The following is a 22,972-nucleotide window of genomic DNA, read 5'->3' as shown; positions in this document are numbered from 1 at the left end:
TGTGAGAGCATCTGGGGCAGACCCAGTGTAGGGACGAGGGTCCACAAGACGGAGAGGAAGAGGGCTCAGTGACGTCCATGGGTCTGCAAGTCCCAGGAAGTGCTGAAGATGCTGGCGGACACTTCCAGCGATAGGACACCTGGCCTGGTGCGAGTCGTGGTGCTCATAGTCATGCTTTCTTAGGTGCACGGTTCCCATTCAGGCTCTCACAGCTTTGGAACAGATCTCCGATTTGGGGATACATAATGGGAAAACAGCGCGCTTCTCAGCAATTCACTTTTCAGTCAATGTAAAACACATGTGCTGTAAAGCAAGGGAGGCTTACACTATTTTCTCCTTGGTAATGTTCAGGAAAGCTTGGCAGAAGAAGACACGGCGATCTGGAGTGGAGGTCTTGTCAGCAGCAGGGCCGGTGGGAGGCTTGTTTGACTAATTGCCGTGGTGGCTCCCCCCGAGAGCTCCGACGAGGTTGCATGTGCGTGATCTGTGACATGAGGCATGCTTCCGGTTGCTTGCTTTTCTCCTCCCAGGGCTTAACCCCCTCCCTCAGCCCCGGGGCCCCAGGGAGAGAGTAACGGGGAAAGTTGGTGTCGTGTACACCTGCTTTCTCACCACAGACGCTCGCCCCTTCCTCTGGGGCGTGGGTGTAATTGCATCACCCACCACGCCGCTTATCTGGGCCGCCTGGTGCCGGTATATTGGACCCATGTTTCCTTCTCTGCACATCCGTCGTGGGGGCCCCTGCAGTCTGCTTGCCATCATGGTCATGGAACCCACCCAAATTCATGTTGGACGGAGTCACTGCTGAATGCTAATCAGGAAAAATGAGACCGTATGTTGGTACTACGGCTAGTCATTAAGTTTTACAGAGCGGACTGGCAGCTGGAGAGGTGTTCCAGCCTGCACATTACCTCCCTAACCAGTTCTTGGTTTCATAAAGCTTAAACAAACAGATTGGGATTTCCAGGGGTGGTTTGGAAATCTTTGAACTTAAACTGGTCATGTAAGAAGGGAATGTAGGCTGTCATCAGGGCAGGGAGGGGATTGGTAGCAATCAAGATTGCAAAAAATGTGGCTTTGCAGTTCATACATTTTGGCTCAGACTGTGCTGCGCACGGACCTGGCAGCACTCTGCCCCAGTAAGTGACTTGATGGGCTCGGGGCCCCCCGGGACAGAATAACCGTAAACGCTGGTGCAATGCACACCTGCTTCCTTTCTAATGAGGTGTCACTGTACTACTTGCTGGATCCAGTTAAGCAACGTGTTCATGGTTTTCTAATTAAGGAGAATAAAAGCTCATGTGGGTGGACTTGCAGGAGACGCACTCGAGGTCAAGTTCTGGATTCTGCTTCCTGTGGAAGGAGTGGGCTTGATAAGACTGAGTAGCTGGAATGGGTGGGGAGAGCTGGTAGAGGCTACACGGTGCACACGTAGCTTTGGGACGGCAGTGGAAAGAACTGCTCTGGTGGGAGCTGGAGCAGGCTGGGGAGCAGGCAGCGTGAGATGGGGTACTTTGCCGTCACCGTGGCTTTTTTTTCTTTTTTTTTGCTCATTGTCCCCTGAGCTTCCCGTCAGTGGGATGGTAAGTGACTGCCCCAGCCAGTCCTGTTGTTATTTGTTTTACTGTGAATGGGTTTAAGAGTCAGGGCCTCCTTGGTGGCTCAGATGGTAAAAATTCTACCCGCAATGCGGGAGACCCCGGTTTGATCGCTAGGTCGGGAAGATCCCCTGGAGAAGGGAATGGTAACCCACTTCAGTGTTCTTGCCTGGACAACTCCATGGACAGAGGAGCCTTGAGGGCTACAGTTCATGGGGTTGCAAAGAGTTGGACGTGACGGAGCGACTATCACTTTCACCATCTGTGACTTTTGGGAGGGGTGAATGGGAACCAAATAAGGTAGCGAGGGGCCGTTCGTAGGCTGTCCTCCTGGCTGTCCTGTATGTTAAAGTAGGGAAAGTAAGGACAGACTGCTTAGGACCCCAGAGGAGGGTGGGTGACTTAGGAATAGGTTGCAGCTAGTGTCCAGGAGACGCTGTTGTACAACGTTTAGCACAGTGTCTTTCTAGAAAAGTGACTTGGTAAACATCAGCTGTGGTTGGTACTGTTATGTATATCCGGCTTCCCCTTTTCCACAGAACGAAGACTGTCTTTCTTTCTCATCGTTTGACAAAACCCTTTGCTTTTCAGGGCTCTGCTGGCTGGTGGTGGCTTTTCTACGTGGACTTACCGGCAAGGCTACGACGTCAGCATTCCTGTCTATAGTCCGCTGTCAGCCGAGGTGGACCTTCCGGAGAAAGGGCCTGGGTAAGGCTCCTTGGCCCCAGCCAGCCGTGCTGAGAGATGCCAGTGAGGGCCAGGGGGGCGGGTCACACTGCAGTCGAAACCATCAGTGACAGGCCAGGGTCCTTGAGGGTCTGTCATTCCTGTCCCACCCCAACCTTATTTATCCTTCAGTTCTCTCTCTGTCTCTCTCTCTCACTTAGTCTCCAGCGCTGTCTACCAAGCTCCCCAAATCAGAAATCTAGTTGCTGTCCATAAGTCTTTCCTCTCCTTTACTTCCTGTGTGGAATTCCAGGCTTCCAGAAGGAAAGCAGGCATTCAGCATAAATCCTGTCATTTGTACAGTTTTCCCCCGAAATCGAAGTTCCCACGCACCAGCCAAGGGCCAGCCTTTCAAAGAAGAGAGCCGCCAGAGAGCCTCTTAAGTCTGTTCTGCATGGGGGACTGTGGGAAGCTAACAAGCGGAGGTTGGTGATGCCTCTAAACTTCTGCCATGCCCAGGGCGGCCCCTCACCACAAAGCATCATTGGGTCCAATTGTCAGCAGTGCTGTGGCTGGAGAAAGCCTGGGGGAGATAGGGTGAGCAGTCTTAAGATAGCTCAGACTAAAACTCTGTATCATCTACTCTCCCGAGTGTAATCTAGGTCTCTAATGTTGGTTGAGGACTGGCACGTCCCTTAAGATTTAATCCAGGGCAGAAAACACCCTGCAAGCAAAAGATTGAGAGAGATTGAAACGAAGGAGAGCAAACCACTCTGAACAGTACAAATTACCTTCAAATAATAGTTTCCAAGAATTACAAGCTTGCTCTGTTGGTGGTATTTTCTTGGTAACTTAATCTCTAGTTTTTATGTGTAACTAGACTGAAATGACGATGCTTACATGGTTTAAGGTCGCTGTTGATTTCCAGAGTCCTGAGACTCTAGAAACCAGAGCAGCAGCACGATGCTGAAGACACAGGGCCATGTCCTCCCCCTGCTGGACGAGCGGTGGATTTCTGTGGCCTGACACGGACCCACCCGCCTCCGTTTCCCCTCCAGGGTTTGCATTTGGGCCCTGTAGTTGTGCTGTCTCCTTTACAAACAACACTTCTCTGCCTCAGGAGAGAAAAAAGAAAAAGAAAAGCAAAGATAGGCTGTAGGCTCATCGCACTTTCCAGGGATCTGGGAGGAGGCAGTCTGGGTGACCTCACGGCAGCATTTGGAATCTGTTGCTCTTTGTGAGAGTTGCTTTTTAAGGGAATTCCCACATCTCTTGAGGGCTGCATAGAGTAGCAAGAGCTTTGTTTTTATTTTTATTTTAAATCTCTCTCAATATTGTCCAATGGGAAGCTGAGGATTGTTGCTATTGATAGCTTCTTCTCACAGATGTGTTGGCCTCAGCTGGAATTCTCGTCATTTCTCTCTCTAAAAGGAACTAAATTGGGAGTTTACAGTGGTTACTATGGAGGGAAACTTGGAGTTCTCAGCATGATTTTGCTGAAGCTTCGATATCAGCCCTGCTGGGAAGAAACATGAAAGTCATCGCTGGTCATTTTAGTCCTCGAAAGAAAAACAAACCCACCTTAAGATTTTGTTTGCTTAAAACTAAAACGGGCCTACTCCACCAACCCACCATCTGCCAGGTCAGGGCGAGCCAGCATGCAGGCAGGGGAACATTTTTAGACTCTTGTTCACATCTGCACATTTATGTAGAAAATGGTGGGGTTGGGTGGGGACCCACTGAGCGTGGTGACTGAGCGTCTACAATAGAACTGTGTTTCTTAACAACATCAGCCCAGAGTCTGTCTTTACTCCGGAGTTTCTTTGAGCACCATGTGTTAGCATCTGTGCTTATTTCTCGTCTTATGTAGATGGCTCGTTCGCTCGCTCTCTCTCTCTCTGTCTCTCTCTCTCTCTGTCTATGTGTATTGGAAACCATGCCTTCCCATCTCTCTCTCCTATTCCATCCGGTGCTGCAGGGTATTTTGGCTCTCTCTCTTTCCGTAGCTGTAATTTCCTTCTCAGGCAGTGAGGAGTCTGGCTCCTGTTATCCCCTATATCACGCACACCCTGTCGTGCGTGACTGGAGTTCTGTGGTTGCCTCTGCCCCTCACTGCGCAGGCGGCCTCTGTGCCCCCACTCAGCTCTGACCCCCCGTGCTGTGCTCCTGCTCCCCATCGTCACCCCGGGGCAGGCCCCCTCCTCACCCTTCCTGGGCTCTGACCCCCACACTGGATGGGCGCTGCCCATGCCATACCCTCCCTGTGCCCCTGCAGCCTGGGCTGCCCTCCTGCCCTGACTTGGCCTCCGCACCCCAGGTGGGGAGGCCCTGACTCCCTCTGCCCCCTCCCTGCTCCCTCTTTCAGGGATCTCACAGTCTGGGCCAGGCCACCTCCCCGCTCTTCCCCCAAGAAGTTCTCCCCCGGAGGAGGACTAGAGCATTCCCAGTGGGCCACCCTCACTGCATGGAAATGCTCCCTCCCCTCCAGGACGCCAGCACTCCACTCCTGCCTGCAGGGACACCCCTCGGACACCAGCATGGCTGCTCCTGTTCGAGGCAGCCTGGAGCAGCAGCTTTGTGTTGGCAGCTCTACTTAAATAGGAAGTCTCCAGAGACACCCAGAAAGTCCCAGTGCCCTGTGGCAACCACCGTAGAGCCAGCGTCTTGGGGATTGGAAAGACCTTTAGAAGCCGTTTAGCTCTCACTTTGGAGAAAGAAATGGCAACCCGCTCCAGTATTCTTGCCTGGAAAATCCCACGGATAGAGAAGCCTGGAGGGCTACTGTCCATGGGGTTGCAAAGAGTCGGACACGACTGAGCGACTGAAACTAGTTCTGACTTAATGTATACCTTGTCACTGTAATTTCTTCCTGAAAAGTTTCCTGATTTGTAGTGAAAAAGACTCACCACCTCACAAGACAGTTCATCTTCAGATGGTGTGAGTTGTTGAGGTAGTGTCCATGCTTGTGTTGAGAGTTTGTCCATCTTCCTCCTGTTTTAAGCAGACGAGCTCGGTTACAGAAGTCCTCCCTTTGAGATGACTGAAGAGGACTCCCTATACGTGATCTTCCCATCATACCTCTCCCATCTGAAAACTAATGATTTTACAAAAGAAGAATGATTGAGGCTCAGGGCTGGGGGTAGCATTCAAGAGTCTTGTTTCAGTGGCTAGAAGGAATCCTTTTGGCTGTCAATAGCCAATGTATTGTTCAGCAAAATGCAACTGAAGGAGAGGTTGTCCAGGATGAGAGAAGCCAGTCTGTACGGCTGATCCAAACTGTCTCCCCAACGGGCAGCTCTTTGGTATCTTTCTTACGTCTGCTCGCCTCTGGCCTGGGCTCAGGGTCTGCACTGCCATCCGGGGCAGCTCTCTCAAGCAGGACTTTCAGTGAGGAGACGATCTGTGTTTAGTTAGGTGCCCACTTCCACATATAGCTGTTGAGCCCTTGAAATGGGGCTAAGGTGACCGAGGAACTGGATTTAAATTTTTAAAAGATTTAAGTGGTCTCACGTGGCCAATTGCTATCGGACAGTGACGTTCTAGGGGATCTGCTTGTCCCTGTCTTCCTTGCCTGCCTTTGCTTTCAGTTCGGCTGCAGAGAGAAGTGACCAGAAGAGATGGTTCTGGGGACTTGAGGGCCATCAGCTGTGGTGTGCACTGCTCCATTTGCTGGAGTCGAGCTGCTCTGCCGGCCAGGAGAGCGTTCGTTTCCTCACTCCCTGCTCTGTGTCTTTTGGGTGTGACACTTAAAGCTTGGGAAAGATGACACCTTCTCAGAGAGTGATTCTCTTTTTGGCCACGGGTAGATACGTAAGGTGTTCTCCAGCTGGACCCTCCAGCTAAGCCTGAGAAACGAAAGGAAAATAAAGCAATTTCCCTTTCTTTCTCTCCAAGGCAAGAAGAAAAGGGGGTTCGGGGTTGGGTTCAGACTAGAGGGTTTGAGTCCTTTCTTACGCACCGCTTCCTGTGAGCTCCCCTGGTGGCATTGCCTAGAGATGACTGTCTTGGGTGTTTCCCCTGGTCTCTACGGTTTGAGGAAGGTTGGAGTCCTGCTTCTGGGTTTGATGGGGGTTTCATTTCTTCTGGAGCCTGCTTTATATCATTCCTTTCTTCTTCAGTGATCCCTGCTGGTTCCTTTGCCAACATCGTCTTTATTGCCCCTGTACCCTCTCTGCCTTGTGGGAACCTTGCCTTCTCAGAGAGAATTACTTACCTTTTGGTCTCCCCAGTGTGTTCACATTTTGTTTCTCGTGGAGATCTGAGTGGTGCTGATGCTGCTAAGTCACTTCAGTCATGTCCAACTCTGTGCAACCCGATAGACAGCAGCCCAACAGGCTCCCCCGTCCCTGGGATTCTCCAGGCAAGAGCACTGGAATGGGGTGCCATTGCCTTCTCCAGTGCAGGAAAGTGAAAAGTGAGAGTGAAGTCACTCAGTCGTGTCCGACTCTCAGCGACCCCATGGACTGCAGCCTTCCAGGCTCCTCCGTCCATGGGATTTTCCAGGCAAGAGCACTGGAGTGGGGTGCCATTGCCTTCTCCATGCATGGTGCTAGACCCTTGGAAATCCTTTCTTCAGTCCATTTTCTCTTACGCATCCTTGCTATCCGATGTTAAGACTGGTTCCATCCGTTGGCGAAGCTAGTTTTTTCCATTTGTTCTCCATGACCAAGTTTGGTCTCCCTGAATCCGTCTGGCCTTGAGAATGGGGACTGCCTTTCCCTGGAGCTCCCCCATAGCATAGGGTGCCCCTCAGCAGCTGGCAGTGGTGTGCTTTCACGGTCAGTGCGGTCCGTTAAGACCCCTTGTTTTCCTCTTTGAAGGTTGCAGCCTGCTCTCAGCTGCTTTTCAGAGCAGGGAACTCAGATAGAACTAATGCTAACATTGGATGTTCTTCCAAATAATCAACCAGTCAGTCAGTTTCTCTCTTTACACTGACACACACACGCACTTAAAGCATGCTCCCTAAGCTTGGCTTATTATAAACATTTACACATACACACACACACCACCCTCCACACACACACCATGCTCCCTAAGCTTGGCCTATTATAAGCATTTGCTCAAAACGCTAAGAACTTTTCCTAAATGAACCCTTTAACAAGCATGATGCTTCAGCATGTGAATGGTCATCACTTGCCTTCTCAGCATGTGTAATAGTTTAAGTATTCAGCAGTGCTACTGAGTGTGGTTTCCCCAAAAGTCAAGGACGTGAGCGAAGATGGGTGAGAAAGCACTCATTGCCCTAGGCTCTAGACCCAAAGTTGGCCTCACCGTGACTCACGCAGTGGCCGCCAGGGTCGCAGTGCCCCTGTTTTCTGCTTCGCAGGCCGAGGCGGTACTTCCTGCTGTCGTCCCAGGTGGCCCTGCATCCGGAGTACAGAGAGGACCTGGCCGCCCTCCAGGCCCGACACGGCGAGGCCGTGCTGGTGCTGGACAAGTGCAGCAACCTCTCCGAGGGCGTCCCCGCCGCCCGGAGGCGCTGCCACAAGCAGCAGGCCTTCGACTACCCGCAGGTGCTGCAGGTGAGTGCTCCGCCCGCCTCGCTCCGGCCCGGGCTGGGGCTGACCCCGGCCAACAGGCGCGCCCCCTCCAGGCCACGCTCGCCAAGCTCCCTGATGGGAGAGCGAGACCGGAGGGCTCTCCACTGCTGCCCCGTGGACTTCCGGGAGCTTCGGGGTCCGCGTGCCATTAGTGCAAAGCTGCTTGGCTGGTAAGCGTTCCTGCTCCTGCCACGAACTCATCTTACTGCAAAAAGACACCCCCCATAGACGTACAGAGGAGCTGTGTAGTCAAGGCAGGCGTGCGTGTGTTGCTTTTATTCCTATATTCCTTAACCAGCCTGGAGGAGCTTGCTTCTTTAAGCTGCAGCTTGTATCCGCCGACTGAGCCAGCTCACACGGCCACAGCTAGTTCTTCCTGGGAGTGGGAGGTCTGTATTTTTTGTTACCATTTGGTCTCTTGGTGTTTTTGCCACCCAGTATGTGTCCTCCTGGTGTCGTGGGAGTGCCAGCACTTCGTAACTGCAGGCAGAGTAGTCCTGTATTGTACTCCTGTGTTATAAGCAGGCTGTTTGATGCTCCAGGAGCCAGCGGGCCGGGAAAGCACAAATTGAGTTTTGTTCACTCTGCTGTTGTCCAGCCGCTTAGTCGTATCTATCTGACTCTCTGCGATCCCATGGACTGCAGCACGCAAGGCTTCCCTGTCCTTCATCATCTCCCACAGTTTACTCACACTCATTGCTATCCAACCATCTCATCCTCTGTCGTCCCCTTCTCCTCCCACCTTCAATCTTTCCCAGCATCAGTTCTTCACATCAAGTGGCCAAAGTACTGGAGCTTCAGCTTCAGCATCAGCCCTTCCAATGAATATTCAGGACTGGTTTCCTTTAGGATTGACTGGTTTGATCTCTTTGCAGTCCAAGGGACTCTCGAGAGCACCAACAGTTCAAAAGCATCAGGTCTTTGGCACTCAGCCTTCCTTATATTTTAAATACTTTTTTCGCTTAAGTATTTAAAATACAAATAGTTCAGTGCAAGGAGAAATCTTAAGGGGCTGGTGTGATCGTGTGTGATTTTTATTTTTTCAAAGTCTCTGAAGAGAGCTGGCCTGTACTGGGATTGTTAAAATACCTTCAAAAAGTGCTGCATCTCCTCTGGAATGTCTGACTGATAACAGTGGTGATGTGAGCAGGAGTATTTATAGTAACCTTTGTCTAGACAGGAAAAATGGTTATCAGCACACGTGTCCACATCTGGACACCGACTCTTCGGGGCCGGCTGAGCGTCCACCTGCCCCTCCGGGCGCCATGACCGATGCCCCTTCTCCACCCCTGCCCTTTCTCATCGCTTTCTCCTTTATCCCCAGAGGAGTTTGGCATATTGAGTTACTTCATATTTCTTCTGAACTCTCCTGTTCTCTAGCTTTAAAGATTAAACAGTATTTTTGCTTTTTAATTTTTTTTTTCTGTTTTCCTCCTGAAGAGGCAAAAACTGGAAGAAACTTGAGTATTAGAGACAGGAGCTTTCCTTATTTTTTCGGTTGACCTACTACAACCTTGTTTTTCTCTTGTGCATCTCTCCTTTTCCCAAACAGGCCCCACACCCATGGGTTCGAGGGAGTGAATGAGGAAGACCTTTAGTGAGGTCTTGCTTTTGTTTCAGTTGTACCCAAATAGAACCTATCTGCCTTAATGTGTTTTTGAAGGCATAGCATTCATGAGATGAATGTCTTCTGTATGCGAAGCACACTGCTGGATGCTGTGGGGGGTAGGAAGATGAAAGGAGATTTGATGCTCTCTGTGTAGGGGGTCCTCTCAAGAGCCAGATATGCCCAGTCCAAATAACAAGGCAGGCGGAAGTAAGCACTCTGAGCCCTGGGAAGCCACGGTGTATGTACACAGCACCTCAGGGCTGAAAGAATCCAGTCCCTGGGAAGTCACGCTGTTGAGCTTCCAGAGGAAGACCTGGAGGTGGGTTGAGAACATTTTCAGAATCCAAGCAGCGGAGGGATTGCAGTGACACTCAAGAGTGGAGATCCAGAGCATTGCAACCGCTTTAGCATTTCAGTCTCACCCGGGTGAGCTGTTATCTTTTAGCATTTTCGGAGTTGCTTGGCTTCAGCCTTTGAGAGAGCTTTGTGGTCTGCCAGGATCAGAGTAAGTGGATCAACGAAACTGGTTTGTAATCCCCTCCTCTGCCTGTGTTCCTGCAGGAGGCTACTTTCTGCATGGTCCTTCGTGGAGCTCGGCTGGGCCAGGCGGTGCTGAGTGACGTGTTACGGGCCGGCTGCGTCCCAGTGATCATCGCAGACTCCTACGTTTTGCCTTTCTCTGAAGTCCTTGACTGGAAGAGGTGGGTGTTACGTTCTGATGAACCTTTATCCCAGGGTTCCTGCATGGATTGTAATGCATAGCTAGGTCTGAGAACTGCTCCTTCAGATTTGTTTTGCTCCACTTTCCATCAGGAGAGTTAGTCCATGGACCTGCAGCAGAGGTTGGTCACCCGAGGCCTCTGGACCACATGTGGCCTGCTGTCAGAGTTTGAAAATAAAGTTTATTGCATCACAGCACACCCATTCACTGACATGTGATCTTTGGTGGTTTTTGAGCTCCAGTGGCAGAGTTGAGTCCTGCAGTTTAAAATGACACAGATTATGTGGCCTTGCACTTAGTAGGGGCTCCATAAATACATGCTGAATAAATGAATGGATTGGGGAATACAGCTGAAGGAGAAGTCATTGTTAATTTAGAATGGACAGTGACGAGTGAAGACGAGTGTGCCGGGCAGGTAGAACTGGACACACAAAGGCCCTGTGGTCGGGCAGAGTGTGGTGTATTCAGGAGGCTGAGAGGGTACCTGTGTGGCCGGAGCACAGTGGGGAGTGGATGGAGGACGGGAGAGGCATGGATTGGTGACAGGGAGGTGAGAGATGGAGCTAGGGGGAGCTCCTTTGAGCTGATCGGCCCCGAGAAGGGGAGAGGAAAGAGGGGCTGCTCACTGCGAGGACCGTGGGGCTGAGGGAGGCACGGGGTGTTGTTGCCTCGGCTCGTGAGACCTGAGCGGGACACACATGCAGCCGTGCTTTGTATGTGGGGCTGTCCGTACATCTGCTGTCTCCCTCTTATCTCTAGAGCATCTGTAGTTGTGCCAGAGGAAAAGATGTTGGATGTCTACAGTATTCTGCAGAGCATCCCCTGGAGACAGATTGAAGAAATGCAGAGACAGGTAAGGGGCCAGGCAGCCCTGCGGGGGAGGGGGCGAGGGGGAGGTGAAAGGTGGCCTCGACTGCTTGGATGCAGAGCAGTATCCGTGTCGCTGAGAGCGGGCATGGGATTGATGTCCTCCACTGAGTCGATCAACCAGACCTAAAAGAGGAAAACAGTGTTAGGGAGTTGCATCAGAGAAGGCTTGGGGTAATAAGGATTCAGAAACGCTCCTGAAGCCAGTCTGTTGCGATGCTAAGGCCACACCTCCGCTGTGTGTTCAGGACGCAGAGCTGCCCGTCCCTGGAAGGTTTACACAGCAGGTGAGGGCTCCGGTGACTGAGACGGACGTGGAAGCCGGTGTGTTTCAGGGTGCTGCTTCTCAGGAGCTTTGACCTTGAGTGTTGCATATCAGCTAGCCTGGGTCCCCACAGAGTACTGAGCAGAGTTTCCTGTGCCATGCAGTAGGGCCTTATTAATTGTCTATTTTATGTATAGTAGTGTGTATACATCAGTCCCAACCTCCCAATTTATTCCCCTCCCCCTTCCACCCTGGGAACCCTGAGTTTGTTTTCTGCATCTGTGACTCGGCTTCTGTCTTGTAAAGAGGTCCATTTGTACCATTATTTTCGATTCCACATATAAGCAATGTCGTGTGCTATTTGTCTTTCTCTGTCTGACTTCGCTTACCTCTGGGTCTGTCATGGTGCTGCCAATGGCACGATTTCCTTTGTGTGGCTGAAACTCCGTCGTAGATGTGTACCCGTTCCTCTGTCCGTGGGCATTTAGGTTGCTTCCTTGTCTTGGCTGTTGTAAACAGTGCTGCCGCGAACGGTGAGGGGGATGCCTGCGTCCTTTCAAATCATGGTTTTCTCTGGTTCTTTTTCTTCTTTTAATGGATTTTTACCAGTTTTTATTCTCATCAAAATTACCTGTGTAGGTGATGAGCCGGAGAAGAGGTTCGGAGGGTTAGGGTTAGGCTGTAGCCTCCTCCACGCACCCCAGTGTCTAACTTGGTCGCAGGAATGAGCCTCGGGTCTCTGTCCGGGTGAGGGCAGGGCCGTCACCAGCGGTGTGGAAGTGGGGAGGGGCTCTGGCTTCTGGCGGCTGGCTGCTCACACACATTGTCGGCTGCTTACACACGTTGTCAGCCTGTCCTCCTGCCCTGAGCTCCGCCTCTCCCCCGAGTGCGTGCAGCGGAACGCAGGGGTTTCTGGGCTCCTCTTGAGTGTGCTGTCTTGGGCCTGTCGCGTCAGCCACCACCTGCTTTCCTGCTTCCACACTTTGGTAGTGTTAGCTCCTTCCCCGTTCTCTTTATCTTTGATTATGCCTTCATTTTAGGGTTTTAGGAGGGAGTTAGTGGATGTGTTCAGTCCACCTCTTTATTTTGGTACCCAGCTCCTTAGACCAAACAGATGGTTCATCACACAGTGATTGAGTCTGTAGGTTCTGACCCCAGACTGCCTGTGTCAAATGCCGCCTCGGCCAAGGCTCTGCCTTCTGTGGACCCCCGTGACCTCATCTGTCAAGCATTTTGACGTTCTGATTTGAAAACAAATCACAGGTTGAGTTTAGCCTCCCCGTAGTCTTTTTCCTAGCACACCCATGTTCAAGTTTCTGGGCTTCCCTGTTTGTTGCTTAACTGCTGACCTCATCTGAGTTGTAGTGAATTAGAAAATCAGCCTAGAGATCTCTATAGTCTTAATCTGAACTTGTGGTTCTTACAGCTCATAGGAAAAAAAAAAAAATGCTCCTTGAAGGGACCTGGTGTTTATGCTCTTTGTGTTTCATTTTGTGGCATCTTGACTTGTTAACATAGTAAAGAGGGAATCATCTGCTAAACCAGGTATCATCTTTTATGGATTTATAAAAGGCTAAGAAGACACCAGGGAGGTAAAAAGGAGCAAATTCTGCCCAGTTACCTTCTCCACCCCACTACCTTCCTGTTGGGAAGAGAATCACTTAGTTTTTAGAGCAGAGCACCCAGGGCCAGCTCACAGAATGTGCTTTTCCCTGGGAACTTGGCTTAGGAACCACAGGTCTGAGACAAGCCTTACCAGTCTTTCCAAGTGACAGGTTCAGAATCCTAGAATCATTGAAGCGGAGTGACTAAAGGTTCCTTAAAACTGTACTTTTAGGTTCTTCGGGTTCCAAGAGACACATGTGGGGTCTTTAAAAGACTCTGGCTTGAGCCCTGTGTCTATCTCTATTAATTGTGTGACTGTGACACGTCTGTGACCAAGGCTCCTTGGACTTCCTCATTCATGGAATCCAGGGTGGGCTAGATCAGCTCTCATGTTCCGCTCAGCTGTTAAAAAACACTGTGAGACTCCTGTCCTTGACAGCATGAATAATGGAGTGGTCCTCTCTTTCCCATGACCACCTCCTGTCATGAGGGCCTGTTACTGTCTCTGGTGGTGAATAACCTGTGTTATGTCCACTGGTACAGTAAAGGTGATCTCAGTACTTTCCTGGGCTTCCCTGGTGGTTTAGATGGCAAAGAATCCACTTGCAGTGCGGGAGACCCGGGTTCAATCCGTGAGTTGAGAAGATCTCCCGGAGAAAGGACTGGCAACCCCCTCCAGTATTCTTGCCTGGAGAATTCCATGGACAGACAAGCCTGCTGGGGTACAGTCCACGGGGTCGCAGAGAGTCAGATATGGCTGAGCGACTCACACTTTCGCTTTCAGTACTTTCTTCCCTCCCGTCCTAAACCTCCCTTCTGCTCGTGGATGCTCTTCTCTGTGCTACTTTCAGACCTTCTGAGATGCTCCGCAGCCGTGGCCCATTTAGTCCTGCTCCCCTTTCTGTGAATAGTCTGCATCCCCAAAATGACCTCTTTTCTTCTCCCAACGTCACATTTCTAGACTGAACTGATCTCAGCCAGAGGTGAGATTATCCGGTTGAAGCAGTTCCCAGAGAGTTCGAAAGGATGACTAGCTTCCACTCCCAGATGCCAGTGGTACACCTGACTCCCAGGTTGTGACACCTTGAAATGTCTACAGATATTGCCAGATGCCTCCCATGGGGGCAAAAGGGCTTGGGAGCCGCTTTCCTGTTGATAACCGTGGTCGTCTCTTTAAGATTAGAGACAGCTCTTTTGTTCTTTCCAGAATATGCTTGTCCTTTATCTTCTGTGTCCCCCTCATTGATTCAGTCAGACCTTGGCAAGGGTAACTGAAAAAATAGCACATGCTTGTTTCTTGAAAGTTATTACACCTCGGTGAATTCTCTTTAGGGAGGTCCAATTTGAGTCTTTGTAAGACAAGGATAAACTTTTAGGGGAAAACCTGTTACATCAGTAGTTGATACCTTAGAACCCGGGGTTGCTTATGTTAGAATAAGCTGAGACTGAGGAACAGATCGAGGGTCGGATTTTCTTGCTGAGCAGCTCAGGACCAGCCCAAGGAGCTGCACGCAAAGTTGGAACCAGCAGAGGGCTCCATCCACTTTGAAGTGACTCATTTTCCTTCTGAGGAGTCGTGTCCAAGGAGTCCTGAGTGCCCTGAGCTACGCGGATACCGTTCTTCAGAGCTACTCTCTAGAGAGACCCGCTCCTTCCTGTGCTTTTTAGCACAGGATTCTGCTCTCCTGTGATGGATCAGAGCCAGAGTTTCTGATTTGACCCCCGAGATACGGGTGGGATCTTGGTGAAGACGGTGATGAAGCTGCGAGTTCAGGGGCTATAATCTGATTGATGGACACGCGGTGACAGCCCTTAACATGACCCGGGAGTTAGGATGCACCCGGAGAGGAGGGTGTTCTGCCTGACAAGGAAGCGTAGTTAACTTTTCCTCCTCACCTGAGATGCAATAGTGAAGCAGCCGTTAAAGTTATATGCAGGGCTAGAACCTGAAGCAAGAGCTAGACGTAAGCTAAGACTTTTGAAGTACAGCCTGCATCTGTGTTATCTACCCATGAAGACTAACAACCGGCTGTGTTGGTGTACGTGGCATTGGAAGAGCTGGGGTGGCTTATAGGGCTTTCTGTGGTTTACTTAGAAATCAGTTCCTTTCATTAATAGAGGTTAATAGTTGCTTTTGTTGTCCAGTTGGTAAGTCATGTCCAACTCTTTGCAACCCCTTAGACTGTAGCATGCCAGGCTTCCCTGTTCTTCACTGTCTCCCAGAGTCTGCTCATCTGCTACTGATGCTAAGTCTCTTCAGTCGTGTCCAACTCTGTGCGACCCCATAGACAGCAGCCCACCAGGCTCCACCGTCCCTGGCATTCTCCAAGCAAGAACACTGGAGTGGGCTGCCATTTCCTTCTCCAATGCATAAAAGTGAAAGTGAAGCCACTCAGTCATGTCCGACCCTCAGCGACCCCGTGGACTGCAGCCCACCAGGCTCCTCTGTCCATGGGATTTTCCAGGCAAGAGTGCTGGAGTGGGGTGCCATTGCCTTCTCTGGAGTCTGCTCAAACTCCTGCCCATTGAATCAGTGATGCTGTCCAACCATCTCATCCTCTGCTGCCTCCTTCTCCTCCTGCCCTCAATCTTTCCCAGCATCAAGGTCTTTTCCAGTGGGTCTGCTCTTTCCATCAGATGGCCAAAGTGTTGGAGCTTCGGCTTCAGCATCAGTCCTTCTAATGGATATTCAGGGTTGATTTCCTTCAGGATTGACTGGTTTGATTTTCTTGCTATCCAAGGGACTCTCAAGAGTTTTCTCCAACACCACAGTTCAAAAACACCAATTCTTCGGTGCTCAGCCTTCTTTATGGTCCAACTCTCACATCTGTACTTGACTACTGGAAAAGCCATAGCTTTGACTATGTGGAACTTTGTCGACAAAGTGATCTCTCTGCTTTTTAATAAGCTGTCTAGGTTTGTCATAGCTTTCTGTCCATGGAGCAAGCATCTTTTAATTTCATGGCGGCAGTCACTGTCCACAGTGAATCAGTAGAGGTTAATAGTTATAGAGGTATAAAGCCAACTTGTCAGCCTTTTATTATTATCTTATTGAGCTGTATTAGCTCGTTGACTTAGTGGAGCCCTAATTATGTTTTTTTTTTAAATTTCCTCCAAGAGGAAATGATGGGAGATAATTAAAAATTTGTGACCCCTACCCACACATGCCTAATAGCCATCCTGGGGATATGTGGGTATAAGCCCAAAGAAAGCTGAGAAGATGGTGCAGATTTTCCAAAGCATGTTAGTGGTCTGAAATGGGAGGAAGTCTGGGTTAAAGCTGTTAGGGACAGATTTATTGGGGAGGTAGTATTTGATGGCAGCCTTAAAGATAGAGGGTTCCATCTACTATCTTTCTCAGGTTGGAAGCCAGGAAGAAGTATGCAACTAAGTATTTTTCTATAGTCTAATGGAACATTCACGTCCCCAGTCTCCTTTGGAATCACAATGAAAAAGAGAGCAACCCAGGATATTGGAAGGCTGACTAGACACTGGACTGTACAGTTGGCAGTGTTTGTGTGGATAGGGAGGAAGGTGTAAATGGATCCTCAGTTTATCTGTTGAGTGGAGTTTCCAAACATTCTTTTATTGGTCAGTGGCTCCACCAGCAGTGACCTCTAACCTCAGCCACACTAGGAGGTGGAAGTCAGGAGCCTGCCTTGCCTTTGAACTCTTCTTTGTACTCAATTGACTGGGAGCCTTTGAGGTGGCAGAAACATTCAGCATCTTCTTTGCTCTCTCTCCTTGAACGCTTGGCCAAGTTAAAATACCAGTTTCTTTTCTATTACCCTGACCCATCTCAGCCTGCCTTCATATTTTTCCTATTATACTAAGCATACCAATTATTTGTTCTCCGGAGGAGTACGTGAAGATATAATGGGCTGATTAGGAGAAAGAACATGTCTTTTCAAGAATACGTGGTCCCCTCACCTGGCAGGACTGTTGTCAGGCCTGGCTGTGGTCAAGGAGAGAGCAGAAGAGACCGCAGAACAGTAAGTGTGTGTGTGTCCACCAGAGTTCATGCACTTTATTCAGGGGAGAGACCCCACAGGAGGCTGCTCTTTTATCTTACCTGTGATTTCAGCGCATTGAACTGCCTGCTTTCCATAGACATGGAAGTTACATCTTTGAAGGACAGAAAGGCTGTAAGTGAGGGGCTGTGACATGGGGCATCTGCCAGTCAGGCATGAATAGAGAAGACGGAAAGCTGTTTTAAAAATAGAACTTGGATGGAATGCTCTGTAAATAATAAATGCTGGAGAGGGTGTGGAGAGAAGGGAATCCTCCTGCACTGTTGGTGAGCATGTAAATCGGTATAGGCATTTTGAGAACAGTATGGGGGTTCCTTAAAAAATTAAAAATAGAGCTGCAATATGACCTTGCAGTCCCACTCCTGGGCATATATTTGGAGGGAAACTTGATCCAAAAGGAAGCATGTGCCCCAGTGTTCACTGTAGCACTGTTTATGATAGCAAAGACGACCTAAATGTCTATCGACAGAGGAGTGGATAAAGATGTACATATATACAATGGAATATTACTCAACCGTTACGAAGAATGAAATAATGCCATTTGCAGCAACATGGATTGACCTAGAGATTGTCATACTGAGTGACATAAGTCAGAGAAGGAGAAACAGCGAATGGCATCCCTTATATGTGGAGTCTAAAGAGAACTGGTACCAATGAGCTTATGAAACAGAGAAGGACCCGCAGACCTGGAGAGTAAACTTAGGGTTGCCAAGATGAGAGATGCGGGAGGGAAGAGTTGGAGAGTTTGGGATGGACCTGCACACTCTGCTGTGATTAGAATGGCTAGCCAAGGATGCCCAACGAGGACCTGCTGTATAGCAGGAACTCTGCTCAGTGATGTGTGGTGGCCTGGATGGGAGGGGAGTTTAAGGGAGAATGGATACATGTGTATGTATGGCTGGGTCCCTTCCCTATTCACCTAAAACTGTCATAACATTGTGTGTTAATTGGCTATACCCCAATACAAAATAAAAAGTTAAAAAAAATGGAACTTGGGACTTCTTGGCACTCCAGTGGTTAACACTTCAGCTTCCAGTGCAGGCTGTGTGGGTTTGATCCCTTCCCTGATTGAGGAGCTAAGGTCTCACATGCCTCATGGCCAAAAATCCAGAACATAAACAGCAGAAGCACTATTGTAACAAATTCAATAAAGACTTTAAAAAAATGGTCCGCATCAAAAAACAAAAAACTTAAAAAATGAAAACAGAACTCTCAGCACGCTGGATACATGGCAGACAGCAGAACATGCTTCTCGATATCCTGGGTGTGTCCTTGTAAGATGGTAGAATTCCTTGGTTCAAAGAAACATGTACGTGTTTGTTCGGCATGTTTTGGATTTCTGGCATCCGAGTGAGTCTTACCATCACTTTGATCGTTGAATATAGTTTCTGTTTTGTCGCCTTGAAGCTGTGTCTGACGGAGCATCTTAAAATCGTGGAAATACAGAGACGGCTGTCCTTGAGAATGCCCTGCGATCTTTTCGGGGAAGGTTTACATTTCGCATATGTAAACGTGTTTTTAAAATACTGGTATTTCGCGTCAAGTATTTTCGAAAGTTTTCTGCCTAAAATAATCTGCTTTTATTTTTTTTGAAGTGTTTTGTGATCCGCTTAAAGGTGTCAGCCCTCGGATGTCTAGAACCCCTAGTAACCTGGATGGATGCGTTCTCTGAGGGTCCCCTGCGCTTGACTGTTGTGTCCATTGACAACTACAGAGCAGTCTGTGTCCATTTCTCCCTCCCTCCCTGCTCCCAAATACACACAGTTTACAAAGCAAACTCTATAAACAGAGCAGTGAGACTAGGCAGTGAGAAGAGTGATCTGAATTTTTTTTAACGTGAGCCGTGAAGCGACGTGAAGCTGTGAAGAGCTGTGAAGCGACGCTCCAGAGACCACACAATGCGTGAGGGACAGATGGGGAACATACTCTTTTTTGCTGCCCACAGCTTTATTCAAATCCTAGAGCTCTGTGGCCTGGATTGAGGTTGAATGTCAGGATGAGCTTCCCAGCAATTCAGGTTAACTGCTTATTGGATCGTCTCTCCTAAAAAGTGGTTGCCCGAGACACTGGAGACTGGACACGTCTCTGGAAATATGAAGAATGTGGAAAAGGCTTCACTTCTAATTTCCAAGATTTGACATTGTAATGTCTGTCACTCTTCCCCGCCCCTCCCCCCCCCGAAAAAAACTTTAATATGCAAAAAGTGAATTCTCAGGGCTTTGAAAAAATGCCAAGCATTCCCTTCCTCCCCCTGCTCTCTAGTCCCAACATGCCACTCCAAGCTCTGTTTGCCAATCTCTGCTTTCATACTCGCCCTTAAAAAAGCTACTGGCTCACTTACCCGTCAACGAAACACATTGACCTTGATCCTTGGCGTTCTCCTGGTGAAACAGACAACCGTGGTTCTGATACAAAGCCAGGCTCTTTGGCCAGTGGGAGAGCCTTGGGGAAGAGTGTGATTATGGGATATTTTGAGTTTCATAATTTTGTTTCAATTTTGTTACTCTGTTGGAGTTTTCCTGAAGGTATAAATCCATATTGTGAAGGAGATCAGTCAACTTATGTTTAAAGCAGGATAAAATAAGGACTCATTTAATTGGAACTCTTAAGGAAGAGCGTTTTTATGTGTTTAACTTTTTTTTTTTTCAACTTTAGCATTAAGAACCTTATTGGAAAAAGACTTTTGCCAAGTATCTGATGGGAAGCCAAGAAAAGCATTTTAATAGAACGGTTTCAAATTTATAGTACACTAGGGCCTGTAAATAAATTTCCCTGTCTTTAAGGTTGGGGCTGATTTGCAGTTATTTTGTATAGCTTCTGAGATTTAAATCCTCACAGTCCAGATGGGGAGACCATAAAGCTGCTTTCCTTGGCAACCCTGGCATACATTGTCCACGGCGAGCTCTGTCTGTAAATGCTCACTTCCCGTATTGTGATGCCAGTTTTAATTGGTTTAGTGACTTTTCCTAGAGCAGCTCCCCCGACCCTAAATATTCTCAAAATCTTGGAGAATTAAGAGTCCTTGATTTCATAATGCAGACTCATCAAATAAGTATGTATTATGTACCTGCTTTTTTGCTAGAATTGTATAGGTATATTAAAGGAGATTTTTACAAAGGGGGAGGGGAGGAACACAGATCCTGTCCTCAGGGTGCTAGGGAGAGCACTTTCAGTAACAGTGAATGAAGAGGCCAGAAGTGCTGTCCCTCAGTTGTAGTGCGGAATGGATCAGGAGGCGAAAGCAGGCTTCGTGACTGGGTGGCCTCGAATAGGGCGAGAGGATGCTCTTGAGAGGTGCTGAGCTCTGCCCAGAGGTTGGCTTCTGTGGGAAGACTCGGTAGGTCAGATGGAGCAGCCCGAGGGGGGCTTGAAATCCCAGCAAGAGAGAACTTTCTAGGGAGCTGGAAGGACGACGGGAAAGGCAGTGGCAAGTGGAGAGTGATGAAAAAATGCGCGATGAAAGGGGAAAGCAGTATCAATTAAGGAGACTGAGGGGGGAAAAAAAGAGCTGGAAGGAACCTTAGCAATTATTCAGCCCTTTCTTCGTATTTTATAAATGAGGTGGAAGTCCTAGCGTTCAAGTGATCTTGAGGATGAATTGTTAGGGCCAGAGCCTTGCCTCGCCTCGAACCCAGGTCTGCTGACTCCAGCTGATGGATTTTGGGTGGAAGGGGGACCTTGTGTACTACAGTATTTTTCAATTCAGGGAGTCTTGAGGGGCATTTTATTTTTTTAAAAATGAAGGATAATATAAAGGAAGACATCAGGGTATTACCTAGCAAGGGTAAATCTTTCCTGAAATCTTTTCTTTCATGTGTATATGTGCAGTGAGTGTCAGTATTTAATGTATTTATATGTTTCTTGGTGTGGGTCCCAGTCCAGAAAGTTTGAGAGATGTTGATAGTGAGTGGCAAGCACATGGGCTTTTGAGTTGAGGAGACCTGAATTTGCATCCCAGGCTGGGCCTTCTGTCTGCCAGCTTTGTGAGCATGGCAAGTCACTTTGCCAAGCGTCAATTTTCTTATCTCAGACCTGGGGATAATAGTCCGACTCTTTGTGACCCCATGGGCTAGAACCACCAGGCTCCTCTGTCCGTGGAATTCTCCAGGTAAGAATACTGGAGTGGGTTGCCATTCCCTTCTGGAGATCTTCCCGACCCAGGAATCAAACCCAGGTCTCCTGCACTGCAAGCAGATTCTTTACCCTCTGAGCTACAGGGAAGCCCCCAATAATACAATAGAGCGGTTGTGTTGTTTAAATGAAACCCTTGACTTAAAGCATCTAGAGGCCGGTCTGCCTGCTCTGTGTTGGCTGGCTGGGAGTGCTTCGCCTGGGTCTAGGTTTGAACACTGGTAGGAGCCTCCTGGTTTGGATCTTGGGCTTCAGGAACCACAGTAAGTTACCAACGCAGATGTATTATGCATTTGCTTCTGGGCTTGGAAACTTGAAAGAGAACTTATTCCTGTGGGTCTGGTGTGCTTTCTACATCTTGGAATAGAGGGAGGTTCCCCTCTCTGGTTTTCAGAATGGCTTATGAAAATCAGTGGTTCTTTAGCTGGCCTTAAAAAAAATTCATTGGCACATTTGGGTGCCAAAATTCATAAAGCAACGTTTGGGTCAAGTACTATTACTTTTTCCCCTTTCCAATGAGAGCGATTTTCATACTGAGTCTTTTCCCCCCCTCTTTTAATGTATCCTCTGCTGGATCATGATTTTACTCATTTTTTTTTTTTTTTTTGAGCCAGAAGATTAAAAAATAAGCATAAAGAGAAAAGTCAAAATCAGAATTGACATTTGGGTGGTGAACACTTGGAGAACTGGCGTTTTACTAGGTATGTACTAAAAATAAAGCAACTTTTTTTTGTGAATTTAAGAGGACTGGTGAGATACCTCTTAGGAATAGCAGTTGTTCGCTTCCTACTGAAAGGGTAATGAGTTGTATCATCTGGTTTTCCTGGTTCTCTGCTGTTCCCCTCGCCGCTGCCGCCCTTCCCCCACCCCGTCCAACCAGCTCCATCCCATATTTGAAATCCTGCTGGAGAGCGAGTCGAGCGCTTCATCCCTAGATGATTTGGGCCAGGGGCTAAAACACTGCCATAAATCTGCAGCTCATTTTAATGCCACGTTAAAACAGTGTGAGCGGCTGGTTTCCGTGGCCCCTGCCCTCTTTCTTTATGGGCTTCTTTGGCTCTTCTTTATAAAGAGGCCCTATGGAGTCATTTTAAAGTTCTTATCAGTTTGCTGACAGCTATATGGGCCTTTCTGCCGAGTCCAGGAGCTCAGGCAGGCGTGTGAAACTTCTGATATTAAAATTGAAGAAAAATGCCAGGCAGAAGGGATTGGGGAGCGCAGCGGTGATTTGGAGGTGAAAGACTAGCGAGGTAATTAACCTCTGCAGGTCCGGAACTCCGCCCTTGGCCGGATAAGTTGCTCCTGGTTGGTGGGGGCAGGGCAGCAAGGGTTAGGCCGGGAAGGGCTTTCCAAGGGCTTTTATTTTTATCTCCTGATGAGAAATGCCGTTTAGCTGGCAGCCTGTGCTTTCAGGCTTCAGCAAGTGAGTTGGGCAGTCCGGAACGGCTAAGGGAGCCAGGTTTACAATGCAGTTTTTTTTGTTTCCTAAAGGCTGTCTGACTGGCTAGACCTCTGCTCACAAGTCTCTGGCAGCTCCAGCTCACTGTCTCTGTGTCCACAGCATCGCTGTTATCGAATTTAAAGGGACTTTCATCAGTCTGCTCCGCTGCCCCTTTTAGACCAGATTGCTAACTCCCAGTAATCCTCGCAGAGTGCTTCGTGGAAGCGCCAGGCCCTCTATAAATGTCAGCCTGCAGAGCTTGGCCCTTTTTACCCTCTCAGTTACAGAGAGGTGGACTGGAAGCTGCTCCTCCCTCTCCTCCACCACTTTTCCTTTCTCTTTGCTGGAAAACTCTAGCAGCAGACAGCTGAGGGGAAGGAAAAACCATTACCTGGATCAAGGCCAGGGACTTGATGGAGCCTCAAAATCTCTGGCATCTCCTGACCAGAGTGTTTTTCCAGGCACTTCAAAAAGTACACCCTCACCTCCTCCAGCTTT

General features: G+C 48.9%; 1 protein-coding gene across 2 annotated transcripts in view; it reads left to right on the top strand.

The window, feature by feature from the left end:
- EXT2 (exostosin glycosyltransferase 2) overlaps nt 1–22,972 on the top strand; it is a 142,023-nt gene that overhangs the window by 16,321 nt on the left and 102,730 nt on the right. For both annotated transcript variants that reach the window (XR_001919203.1, XM_018059215.1), the window contains exons 4-7: nt 2,190–2,306; nt 7,591–7,786; nt 9,975–10,114; nt 10,894–10,987. Coding sequence is in view for 1 of the 2 variants with exons in the window: in XM_018059215.1 (XP_017914704.1) it covers nt 2,190–2,306; nt 7,591–7,786; nt 9,975–10,114; nt 10,894–10,987 (547 nt within the window). In the remaining variant the exon portion in view is untranslated. The remainder of the gene's footprint in view (nt 1–2,189; nt 2,307–7,590; nt 7,787–9,974; nt 10,115–10,893; nt 10,988–22,972) is intronic.

Source organism: Capra hircus, chromosome 15 (assembly GCF_001704415.2).
Source record: "Capra hircus breed San Clemente chromosome 15, ASM170441v1, whole genome shotgun sequence".
Lineage (NCBI taxonomy): Eukaryota > Metazoa > Chordata > Mammalia > Artiodactyla > Bovidae > Capra > Capra hircus.
Note: the sequence above shows the minus strand (reverse complement) of the source record. Positions and strands in the feature narration are given on the sequence as shown.